Source organism: Peromyscus leucopus, chromosome 8a (assembly GCF_004664715.2).
Source record: "Peromyscus leucopus breed LL Stock chromosome 8a, UCI_PerLeu_2.1, whole genome shotgun sequence".
NCBI classification, from domain to species: Eukaryota; Metazoa; Chordata; class Mammalia; order Rodentia; family Cricetidae; genus Peromyscus; species Peromyscus leucopus.
In genome coordinates this window covers 5,171,281-5,182,711 of record NC_051085.1, presented here as the reverse complement: position 1 = coordinate 5,182,711, position 11,431 = coordinate 5,171,281, and the positions used below count along the sequence as shown (strand labels likewise).

Sequence of the window (11,431 nt, the reverse complement as noted above, 5' to 3'; positions counted from 1 at the left end):
CCTGCTGCGGAAATGATCGCTGCACGCGATTGGTTGGCGCCCCGGCGGCGGAGGCGCGCGGACAGGCAAGGAGACCGCGGCTGGGGTCGCGTCGGGAATCGGAGGCTCCCAGTCGGCCCGGCTCAGGGATTGCTCATGCAGTTTGCTCGCCCGGCGGACGGCTCTCTCTCTGCTTGTTTGTTTGTTTTTTTGTTTTTTCTTAAGGGGAAGGAGAGTGGAAGGAAGGAAGGGGGGATACACAGAATACTGACTGGACGTCAACTGCAGCATTTCTGACCTGGGGAGCATACTTGCAACTCTATTCTCTTCCTTCCGTTGCTTCATCGGGTTGAGTTTGTTTCTGGAATCTCCTCCCCCTTTAATTGACCGGTGGGTTTGACAGAATCTGGCCGTTTTCCTCTTTTGATTTGTGAGGACGCGGCTCCATCCCTGTGCAGGATGGAAGTTTTGAAGTCTTGTGTACTTAGAAGAAGTGCATGTGCCGCCGCCGCCGCCGCCTGCTTCTGGACAAGCAAAGTTATCCCAAAGCGACCATTTAGAGAGATTAGTACTACGCCTGCCAGGAGCACGGTCATGCCCGCTTGGGTGATAGATAAATATGGAAAGAATGAAGTTCTTCGATTCACTCAGAGCATGTTGTTACCCATCATACACTACCCAAACGAAGTCATTATCAAAGTCCATGCTGCCAGTGTAAATCCTATAGATGTTAATATGAGAAGTAAGTTGTCCAGATTTTTTTTTTTTTTAATCATTAGGCGTGCAGATGTTTTGTTTGTGTGGTTTTGTTTGGCTTTGTTTTAAAACAAGAGCTTGCTATCTAGCCCCTGCTGGCCTCCAACTCACTGTACACCACAGCCCAGTTTCCACTCCGCAGGCCTCCTTGACCTGCCTTTCCAGTCCTGGGATAGCAAGTGTTGGCATAAAGGAGTCACTTAGGTTTACTGTTGTTACGTGTATTTATTTTGTGTTTGGGTGCATGGGACAGTGCTTAAGTGGAGCCCAAAGGACGACATGTGGAACGAGGTTCCTTCCTTCTACCGTTTGGGCCCAGGGGATTAAACTCTGACCATCCCGCTTGGTGGCAAGTGCGGCTATAGGCAGGGCCATCCGGAATCGTCTAGGATTTTTGATGATATCCCTGTAAATACTTCCAAAATTCTGAGGCCACAATAGCCAAGGAATTCTTTAATCTTTCATTAAGTGTGTTTGGTTGCTTTCTTTCAAGTGTGAATTGGGACTGAGAAGTGGTGCCTACAGTTAATTTACTGGGTGGTGATTTTAGGGTAGGTTTCAGAGTTTGGTTATGTTTCCCCATTGGTTCAGAATTGGGATTATATAATTCCTGTATCCTCCTTGCTCTCCCATTCTTCACAGCTTCTGTTATAGGCCCAGGGTACCAAGCAACAGAGCAGGACTCCAGGATATGGGCACAGTATTCTCATTTCTCATTGTGCATTTTGCCCTCCATAGCTAAAATGTGTTTTCTTGTTATGCACCTGTTGAAATTGATATAATGATATCATCCTCATTTCTCTTGCTGGGCCATGTTGAAAAGCTTGGAGAGAGCATTCCTTGAATGTATTCTATACTGTTATTCTGCTATAATAGTGAACAGATTGGTTTGTATTTATGAATTACTTTAATTCTGGAAAAATGTTGACAAAAATATTGTCAGTCTTGCTTGTGGGAGGTCAGTCTGTGTCTTCTGAAGATGAACATGTTTTGAGATGACTGATGTCAGTAATAGTTCTGAGGCAGTTAACCTCCCAGTGTTTAAGGAAGCTGCCATACGTTTAATCCTGGGTCAGTGTTCTGAGGGCCTGGTGTGGGGGCCTACAGTTGCAGTCAGTGCCTCAGCAACAGTTCTCATACATGACTCAATGTGTGACGAACTTAATTTCTCTTTATATGTACAGATATGTGTATATGTGTGTATTATCTGGTTACAGATTAAGTTAAAAATAGAAGAAAATGTTGAGACCAACTTCTCCAGAAATGATGTGATAGACTAGCAATTCTCAAATTTGGCTTCAAGTCTCATTTGTATCTGAAAATTACTGAACTTTTATATGAGCTATAACCATCCTATCTGAAAATTACTGAACTTTAATATGAGCTATAACCATCCTATCAGAAATTTGAACAGATGCCAAAATTTTTATTTTAAAATACAGTACATAGAAAATTAAAACAGGAGTAAAGTATGAAAGGACTGGAAGACAGCTACATATGTGAACCACTCAAATGGGCAGTAGTTGATAAAGCACAGGATTCACCTCCAAGGGGTTACTGGGGTACAGGAACTACTTATGCAGTGAGAAGGCTCGGTGGGTAAAGGCACTTGCTGCTGAGCCCCAAGACCTGGGTTCAGACCCTGTGACCCACACGGTAGAAGGAGAGAAATCACCCTGGAAAGTGGTCTCTGGCACATTTGTGCTACCCCCCAAATAAAGAAAATTTAATAAATTATAAAAAGTATTTTCCAAAATAAAGCAGGAAATTTAATGAGATGATTAGCATTGTTGAACGCCTGTGCACATCTCTTTGCTGGGTTTTCATACATAGTTCTATATTCCATTACACTGTTATTTGAAGTAATGATGAAAAGGAGGTCTCACAAAGATTGTTGGAAAAGGAGAAACGTTTTTTAGATGCTGTGTTCAGATTACAGGCATACCTAACCAGGAGAACCTCTGGGTTTGGGAATTCAAGTCCAGATTTATGGAGATTAGGTCATTTGGCTCTAATGTTGAATGTTACATTTAACATTGTGACTTCCTATACTGCTGAGGATAGTAGCTACTAGCCACATATGGCTTGAGCAGTGAGTATTGCTGGGCCGAATTGAAAGTACAGTCACTGTAAAATACACTAGATTTCAAATACTTGGTAAGAAAAGAGTTAAACATGTCTCAATCAGATTTTTATCAGGGCCAGAGGTATAGCTCAGCAGTAATTCCTTTATGTAGCCATGTATGTCCCTGGGCCAGATCCCCAGCATTAGCAACAGTAAGCACCACAAAATAAAAGAATTACATGTTATCATGGGAATATTGTGGATATTTGAGTAAAGTATCCCTAAAATGATTTTTGTTTCCTTTAGGTAAAGAATAACTTTTAGTAGCTTTTCTTCAGAGGAGGAAATTTGGAGAAAGGTCTGGAGTCTTCAAACGTTCAAGCTGGAAAACTCCGGAAATTGTCGAGCTAGCTCAGTTGATAAGAGTACCTGCCTGCCCTGTGCAGAGCCCTGGGTGTGAGCTCCAGAAGCTGGGTGTGGCAGTGCACACCTGCAGTCCAGGCACTGGAGTAGTGCCAGGAGGACCAGAAGGTCAAGGTCATTCTCAGCCACATAGCAAGGCTGAGGTTGGCCTAGGTATAATAACAGACACACAAACAAAGCATCAACAAACTCAGGCTGTAATTTCAGAAGTAGGGACAGGGGATAGGGAGTTCAAGGCCATCATGGACTGAGCCATTAAGTGTCTCCCAAAACCAAATAATAATAATGTGTATGATAATAATACAATTGAAAATACCTTTATTGCAATTGTGTATGTTTAACTTTTTTTCTCTTCAGTGCTGGACAGTGAGCTGCATTTTTCTCCCTCTGGTTTTCTGCTCTTCCTCTTGCTCTTCCTAGTTGGATATGATATTTTACTTCATTTTAAATTTTTTATTTTTTATATTAGGCCTGAAGGGAGGTTGTTTTATAAGATGTGAGTGCACAATGTGTGCGGTGTGCAGTTTCATTTCAACAGAATGGCGGTGTCCAGATCTTTCTAGGCTGCTGTTTCATATAATACTGTAGCACGTTTTACTTTCATGGAGTGTTTTTGAGATGATCTAGTATCTTATTACTTGATTGGGTAGTACTATTTGCAAGTTATCTTCCAGCCCATGGATGCTTTTTGAGAAAGTGTTATATGGTAGCTTTGAGAAATATTTAAGTAGAAAATTAATTATTTCTCTTGAGAAGAAAACAAGAGAAACATCTATTTGACAGATAAAGGCAGTTTTTCTGAAAATGGCCACTACTCTTGGACATAAAATAATAAATCATAGAAATGGCTAGAGCAATGAATAATTTTAAAATAATATAGCCAACAGCATATACAGCAAAGTTTGGTTTCTTTAGATGGGATTAAAATCTCTGAAATTGATGAAATCTTGGAGATTTTCCAAATTAGACCAACTCTGAGCAAGTCAAGCCTGTGTTAGTGGGAGGCACTCTTGTCTTTTTATAAGAATCTCTTGTGGGCTGGGCTGGCCTCAGACTCAAGGTGGCTGAGGATGATCCCGAACTCCTGACCCTCCGGTCTTCGTTATGTGTGCTACCACCCAGAGCTGGGATGACAAGCTTGCACCCCATTTTGTCACCAAACAGGTTTCTCACTGCAAGCTGGCCGCATTCTGGTGTGAGACTCTTAGTATATTAGCATATTAGAGCTATTGAGAAAACAGTTGAAAACACTCTGGCCTGTTGCACACTTCTGTTGCTCGGACCACAAAGGGTTTCAGTGAGTAACTGCTGTGTCTTAGCAGAGGGAAATACACATAGACAGGGAGATGAGCAAGGCCCTTGTGAGCCCCCATGCTCTCTTGTCATTTTCTGTGATGAAGTCACGTTCTAGCTAGCCAGATGGCGAGTGTGGAATGTTGGCCTGAGGACCCCCAGCTGAAATTTTCCTGGGACTATCCCGACTTTGATTTTTCTCCCAAGTGCCTTGATTTTCCCCCTTTAGGAAAACAGCTCTGCAGACTGACCACCGGTCAGCATCTCCCTTACCTGCTTTTCACTGCTGTGTGGATTGGTTGTCCTGCCCCATCTAAGGCTGACCTCCCTCGGGTCTCCGTGATCCTGCCTCTCTTTCTCGGGGCCTCTGTTCTCTCCTGCATTTCTTTGTTCTCTTGTAGCGGGTCATTCGCACGAGCATACACCCTCGCAGTTATTGTTACTTCTCCTTCTGCCCTGTCTGGGGTGTTGTGCTAGTTTAGAGTCCCTTTGCTGCTTTTGATCTCACCTGAAGACAGCACTAAATATTTTCAAGGGCTTTCCCTTGGTTTTGAGAACTCCTCTGGAGGAGCTAGGCCCAGTTCTTATTTTGGATTATTATTGCACATAGAGTAGTTAATTCATTTGACCAAAAGAATGGTTTCACTTTGACTTATCTGTCATCTGTGTAAATATCCTTAAAAACAAGGTGTGAGCCGGTGTGGTACCACACCTTTCTTTAGTCCTAACACTGGGGAGGCAGAAGCAGATGGATCTCTGTGAGGTCAGCTTGATATACATAGTTAGTCCTGGTCAACCAGGGCTACACAGTGAGACACTGTTTCAAAAACAACCTCCAAAACCAGTGCACCCCACCCCCCAGATATAATGCAGTTGACCTACCTGATCAGACATATCACATGCAGCCCAGCGGCTCTTTTCCACTGTAATTCTTTGCACTTACTCAAATCATTATTCTACATAGATTTTTAGGAGACGGAGACTAGAACTCAAACTCATAATCGAGTGTTAGTAGCCGGAACTTTAATGTATGAATTCTTTAATAGCCTGAACGTTTATCTTCTTTACAGACCAAAGAAGTTGCTAAAAACTCTTACAAACATGGTAGCACATCTCTGTAGCCCCAGCATTCCGGACAAGATAAGAGGGTCAGGAGTTTAAGGCCAGCCTGGGCTACATAGCAAGATCCTGTCTAAAAAGTTTAAAAGTTTGCAAATGACTGAATTAATAGAGATACCATCTTCAAAGAGCAATTATGTAAAAGAGGATTCTAAAACTGCAGAAGACAGTTTTGCAATCTGAGTTTCAAAGAGACTTTGAGCAATCGTGGTTTTAGTGATTGCAGCTTTCTAAGTAATTTTCTTTGAAAGGAACAACACCCAGTTGTTTTTACACAGCACTGTGTGGTGACCAAACAGTAGAGTCTACATCTGAGCATGTGACATCAACCTGCCTGTGTCCTACAGTATTTTCAAATCATTCTGACCTTTTCCTTTAAAAAGCAGGTAAATTGTGTATTGTAGGTGGTTATGGAGCAACAGCTTTAAATATGAAGCGTGATCCTCTACATATAAGAACCAAAGGAGAAGAGTTCCCTCTAACTCTGGGCCGGGATGTGTCTGGTGTGGTGATGGAGTGTGGGCTTGATGTAAAGTATTTCAAGCCTGGAGATGAGGTGAGTTAATCCTTCTTCCTTATCATCTCCCTCCCTCTACCTCTCCTCCCCTCCAACTCTTCTCCTTTCTTGCTTTTGTTTTTGAGACTGGCTTTCGTGTAACTCAGGCTGGTCTCAACTTGTTACATACATAGTAAGTGTCTTAGTCACTGTTCTGTTGCTGTGAAGAGACTCCATGAAAAAGACAATTCTTATCAAAGGAAGCATTTAATTGAAGAAGCATTTAATTGAGGCTCGCTTAGAGGTTCAGAGGGTTAGTCCGTTACCATCATGGTGGGGAGCATGGTGGCACATAGGCAGGCATGGTGCTGGAGAAGTAGCTGAAAGCTTTACATCCTGATCCAAGAGCACTGGGTCTGGAATGGGATTTTGAAACTTTCAAGCCCACCCCCAGTGACACACCTTCTCCGACAAGGACATATCCATTCCAGCAAGGCCACACCTCTTAATCCTCCCCAAACAGTTCATCAGCTGGGGACTACAAGCATGCAAATATATGAGCCTGTAGGGGCCATTCTCCTTCAAACCACCACAGGATGCCCTTGAACATACGATTCTGCTGTGTCCACTTCCCAAATGCTGGGTTTACTGGCATGTGCCACTATGCCCAGCTCTCTTTATTCCTTTTTTTAAAATGCAATTTCCATTCTACTTTTTAATTTTTAAAATGATTGTAGACTGAGTATAGTTGGGTCTCAAACTTGGTTTGTAGCCAAGGATAGCCTTTGCTCCTAATCCTCCTCTACCTCCCAAGTATTGGGATTGCAGATGTGTGGGTGACCTGGTGAGGTTGATCCTGCTTCCTTCGGAAATAGACTCTGTTACCACTGACCTTGTACTGACTGACCTTTGGCCAGAACACTTCTTTTTCCTCCTTTCCTTCTTTCTTTCTTTCTTTCTCTCTTTCTCTCTTTCTCTCTTTCTCTCTTTCTCTCTTTCTCTCTTTCTCTCTTTCTTTCTTTCTTTCTTTCTTTCTTTCTTTCTTTCTTTCTCTCTCTCTCTCTCTCTCTCTCTCTCTCTCTCTCTCTCTCTCTCTCCCTCCCTCCCTCCCTCCCTCCCTTCCTTCCTTTCTTTTTTTGAGACAGGGTTCTGCTGCTTGGAACACTGTGTAGCTCAGGCTTGTCTTGAACCTGTGACAGTGCCTTGGCCTCCTTAGTGTTACCATTACAGGCATGAGCTACATGCTCAGCTTGTACTTGAATTTTCTAACTTAGTACTTAAGAATTGCAAGACTTTAAAACATGTAGGATTAGGACTACTTATTTTGCTTGAGTCTTTAAAGGACAGTTTCTGCCTTATGGGTTAGTTGGCTTTGAAATAGCTAAAGTTTGGTACAATCTCCTGTCACTTGTCACTTTGGATGTTTATGCCAAGAGATAGTAGTGAGCTCATGATACTAGCCGTGTTCTGGTTTCTTTTCACAGAGAAGATAATCCCTGTAAGTCAGCACAGCCAGGCCAGCTTTCAGTTGAGCAGGCCCTGTTATAAAGTGTCCCTCAGCCAGCTGGGCATGGTGAGGTTCACCTGTAATCCCAGCACTAAGGAATCTGAGATGAGAAGATTAAAAGTTTGGGGTCCCCCTGGGCTACCTGATGAGGCCCTGTCTCAAACATATATATAAACAAAAAAAGTTAAAAGCCACAGCTAGTAAGTTCTAGATCCCCAGGAGAGTCTTACTGAATGCAGCAGGTGCATTAGTATGTGTATCCAGTGTGGTTTGAGAAACACAGAATCATACTCAGCAATGAATTAGTATTATGTGAAGCTTAACTTTTTGTACTGGAGTGCTCCCACCCCAAGGTAGCCATGTGTTAGGGAATGCCTTCATGCTCAGCTTGTGTCAGACATTTCTGTGTCTAATAAAGCTGCACGTCTGCATTTCAGGTCTGGGCTGCAGTTCCTCCTTGGAAACAAGGCACTCTCTCAGAATTCGTTGTGGTCAGTGGGAATGAGGTAACTCGCCATCTCTGCTGAAATGCTTGGTTGTATAAGGAGACTGGCAGGCATCTCGAAAGTCATTGGTGGTTTTTCAGATTAGATTCATGTTTTATGGGCAACTTTGAGAGAGCTAAAATAAAGACTGGGAAACTTTGAAAAGTGCAATCTGTTTGGTGTTATTTATTAGCACTGCCTGCTGGAGCAGTCATCTGTATCCTTAGAGCAGAGACGTGGGCTGAGGTGTGAACACTGCTCTCCACTCTACCCAGTAGGTACCAAATATACCCAAGGGAGAGGCCTGGAGGAATCAAATGTAGTCAGGGACCTAACAGTTAGTGGAGAGAAGTGCCCCAGGAGGAGCCTGGAGGAGGAATTAGGAGTTACTAGGATAGAAAAAAAAGTTTGGAAAAATTCCTTTCCAGAAAACAGAGTTAAGGAAGCAATTGATCTCAAAAATGAATTCAAATGTGTTTATCAGGATTTGAGGTTTATTGGAATTTATCTCTGGGTATAGTCAGGTCTAACATGATTATTATATATGGTCTTTTTAAATGAACAGCAAAGTATATCTAATAATTGTGATTATTATATATGATCTTTTTAAATGAACAGTGAAGTAGTATGTCTAATAATGTAGACTGCAAAACATTACTGAGCCTCTATGATCAGGTGAAGAGCTGTTTGGAGACTATTCTGTTTTGTTTTTCTTTTTGGTTTTTTTGAAACAGGGTTTCTCTGTGTAGCTTTGCGCCTTTCCTGGGACTCACTTGGTAGCCCAGGCTGGCCTCGAACTCACAGAGATCCGCCTGGCTCTGCCTCCCGAGTGCTGGGATTAAAGGCGTGCGCCACCACCGCCCGGCTGGAGACCATTCTGAAACCAACTCTGGAGTAGGGTGTACAGTAACCCCTGATCCCAGAAATAGTTTATACATTTCGCCGTGAAAATTCTTGCTTTCCTGTGAAAGTAAATGCTTAGCTGTGTATATAGGCTTGCAGGTTCCTGCCTGGTTTTGACCATTGTCTTTCAATGTAGGTCTCGCACAAGCCCAAGTCACTCACTCATACTCAAGCTGCCTCTTTGCCATATGTGGCTCTCACAGCCTGGTCTGCCATAAACAAGGTTGGTGGCCTGAACGCCAAGAATTGCATGGGAAAACGGTAAGTGCGGTGTGACATCTGAAGCTCCCTTTTCTTCTAGTTCTTTACAGCAGACCTGTTTGCGCTGAGATTCCCCTCAGCTGTGGGACCAGTTGTGCTAACATCTGACACATTTTATTTTAAAGCCTCATGCTCTGGAGTCTCAGCTGAATCCAATGGAGATTTTAAAAGATGTGTAGTTGAGTTATCTAGGAGTTTGAGTTTCCTGTATTAGGGCATTTAAACTTTTTTATATATTACATATATATTGTATATTTATATATTATGTATATGCATGCCTGCGTGAGGTTATGGGCACATGCATGCAGGTATCTCGGCCAAAACAAAACATCAGATCTTCTGGAACTGGAGTTACAGGTGGTTGTGAGCCACCAAGTGTGTGTCCTCCGTAAGAGCACAAAGCTGTCTTAACAGCTGAGCCATCTCTGGAGCCCTGGGGCGGAAGTTTCTATGTGAGCCTCTGGAGAAGAGAGCCAGCTTTTGGGAGGCTCCTAGGAAAGGTATGAGCCTCTACCCTATAAGGAACGTGCCAAGCTGAGAGTGTTACTTTTTCTCCCGACCAGGACATGCTCACAGCTTCGTATGTTTAGTGGTGTTGAATACTCTTGAATTCCCTTGGGCTTGTATTTACATCTTGGAGGTCAGTTCTGATGCTCCAGTGACTAGAACATAGGCTTGTTTAGGTCAGCAGTGAAACAGTGACCCTGTCTGGCATTCATTCATCCTCGTCATCTGTGTTTTCACCTTCTATAGTCTGGGTCGCTGCTCCTGTGGTCAGCCATGATCTGAGAGGATGAGTTCAGGAGAGCCGGCTGTTTGAGAAGCACGAGGGAAACCTTACACTCGTGTAACTTTTATTACAGTATATTGTTAGATTGTTTTGTTAAAAATGACACATTTTTTATTCATTTTACCCAACTTAAAACTTGATCATAGTTATGTGGGTGTAAGAAAAGCCGGTATGGAAAGCATGTGTAGAACAGATCACCACAGCGGCTCCGAGATGCTCTGTGGGTGGGAGAGCTGCCAGCTCTCCATTCGTGTTCTGATTCTGCTGCTCCACAGCTGGAGCATCTATTCCGTTGATCTCTCGGAGCTTTGTTCTGAAGGTTAAGGGGAGAGAGCATGTAAAGGTGGTAGCACTCAATAATGGTGGCTTCTGTTACTAACAAGGACATACAATGTAGTTTGTAGCTTAGAACACTGACAGGGACTGGTGATGGCTCAGTGGATGAAGGAGGTTGTAATTGAACCTGACGACCTGAGTTCACCCCCTGGGGCCCCTCCCCCAGGAGATAAATCATTGTAAAAGATGTTCTTTTACAAAGAGAGTTGACAGTGAAATTCCTTATTTTGATTTTCATTTGTTTTGTTTTGGTTTTTTTGATAGACAAGCAGGCACTCCGGATCAGTTAGTAACTGAACGGAAGGGAGAGTTGGCGGTGGTACCGGAATCAAATAGCACAGTTCCTTTGAAAAGGAATTACGTTTATTTGTGTGTATGGAGCAGGCCATGTTCTGTCAGGACAGCTTCCAGGGGTTGGATCCGTCCTTCCATCACGTGGGCCCCTGGAGATGGAACTCAGTGGTCAGGCTTGGTGCTCACCACGTGACTTTACCCACTGACGATCTTCTCAGTCTCACAGTTCTTTTTTCCTTCCACTGTGTGGGTCCCAGTGATCAAACTCAGATCCTCAACCGGCTGAGCCATCTTGCTATCTAGTAGGTTCTTTCTGTGTATCCTAGGCTGACTCTGAACATTTGATCTTCTCCTCAGACTCCTGAGTGTTGGGATTGCAGGCCAACAGTTAGCCCTGCCTTTGGAAGGCATTATTAAGCCAGAGCAGCTAGCAAGAACTTATTTCTATGCAGAAATGACTAGGAACCACATACAGTATTTCCCACTAAATCCAAAGCAGATGTACAACAGTTCCTCTTATCCATGAAGACAAATTCCCCAATGGATTCTGAATCCAAAGATAAAATAGCACAGTTCTATTGGTGAGCTCTAGGAAAAGTTATTTAAAACTTAGAAATTATTTATTTCTGTAATTTTGGATTTTCTACTTTGGGGCCACAATTGAGGGTGGGTAACTAGAACCTCAGAGTGTAAAACCATGAGTAGGAGGAGAGCCCTGTGTCTG

At 43.1% G+C, this 11,431-nt stretch overlaps 1 protein-coding gene across 2 annotated transcripts in view; it reads left to right on the top strand.

Moving 5' to 3' along the window:
- The first annotated feature begins 69 nt into the window (after window positions 1-69).
- Rtn4ip1 (reticulon 4 interacting protein 1) overlaps window positions 70-11,431 on the top strand; it is a 44,650-nt gene continuing 33,288 nt past the window's right edge. The window contains exons 1-4 of one of the 2 annotated variants that reach the window (XM_028894911.2): window positions 70-721; window positions 6,040-6,191; window positions 8,076-8,144; window positions 9,163-9,287. In XM_028894911.2, coding sequence (XP_028750744.1) covers window positions 439-721; window positions 6,040-6,191; window positions 8,076-8,144; window positions 9,163-9,287 — 629 coding nt within the window. In that variant the 5' untranslated portion in view covers window positions 70-438. The remainder of the gene's footprint in view (window positions 722-6,039; window positions 6,192-8,075; window positions 8,145-9,162; window positions 9,288-11,431) is intronic. The other variant, XM_028894912.2, reaches the window with a different exon arrangement.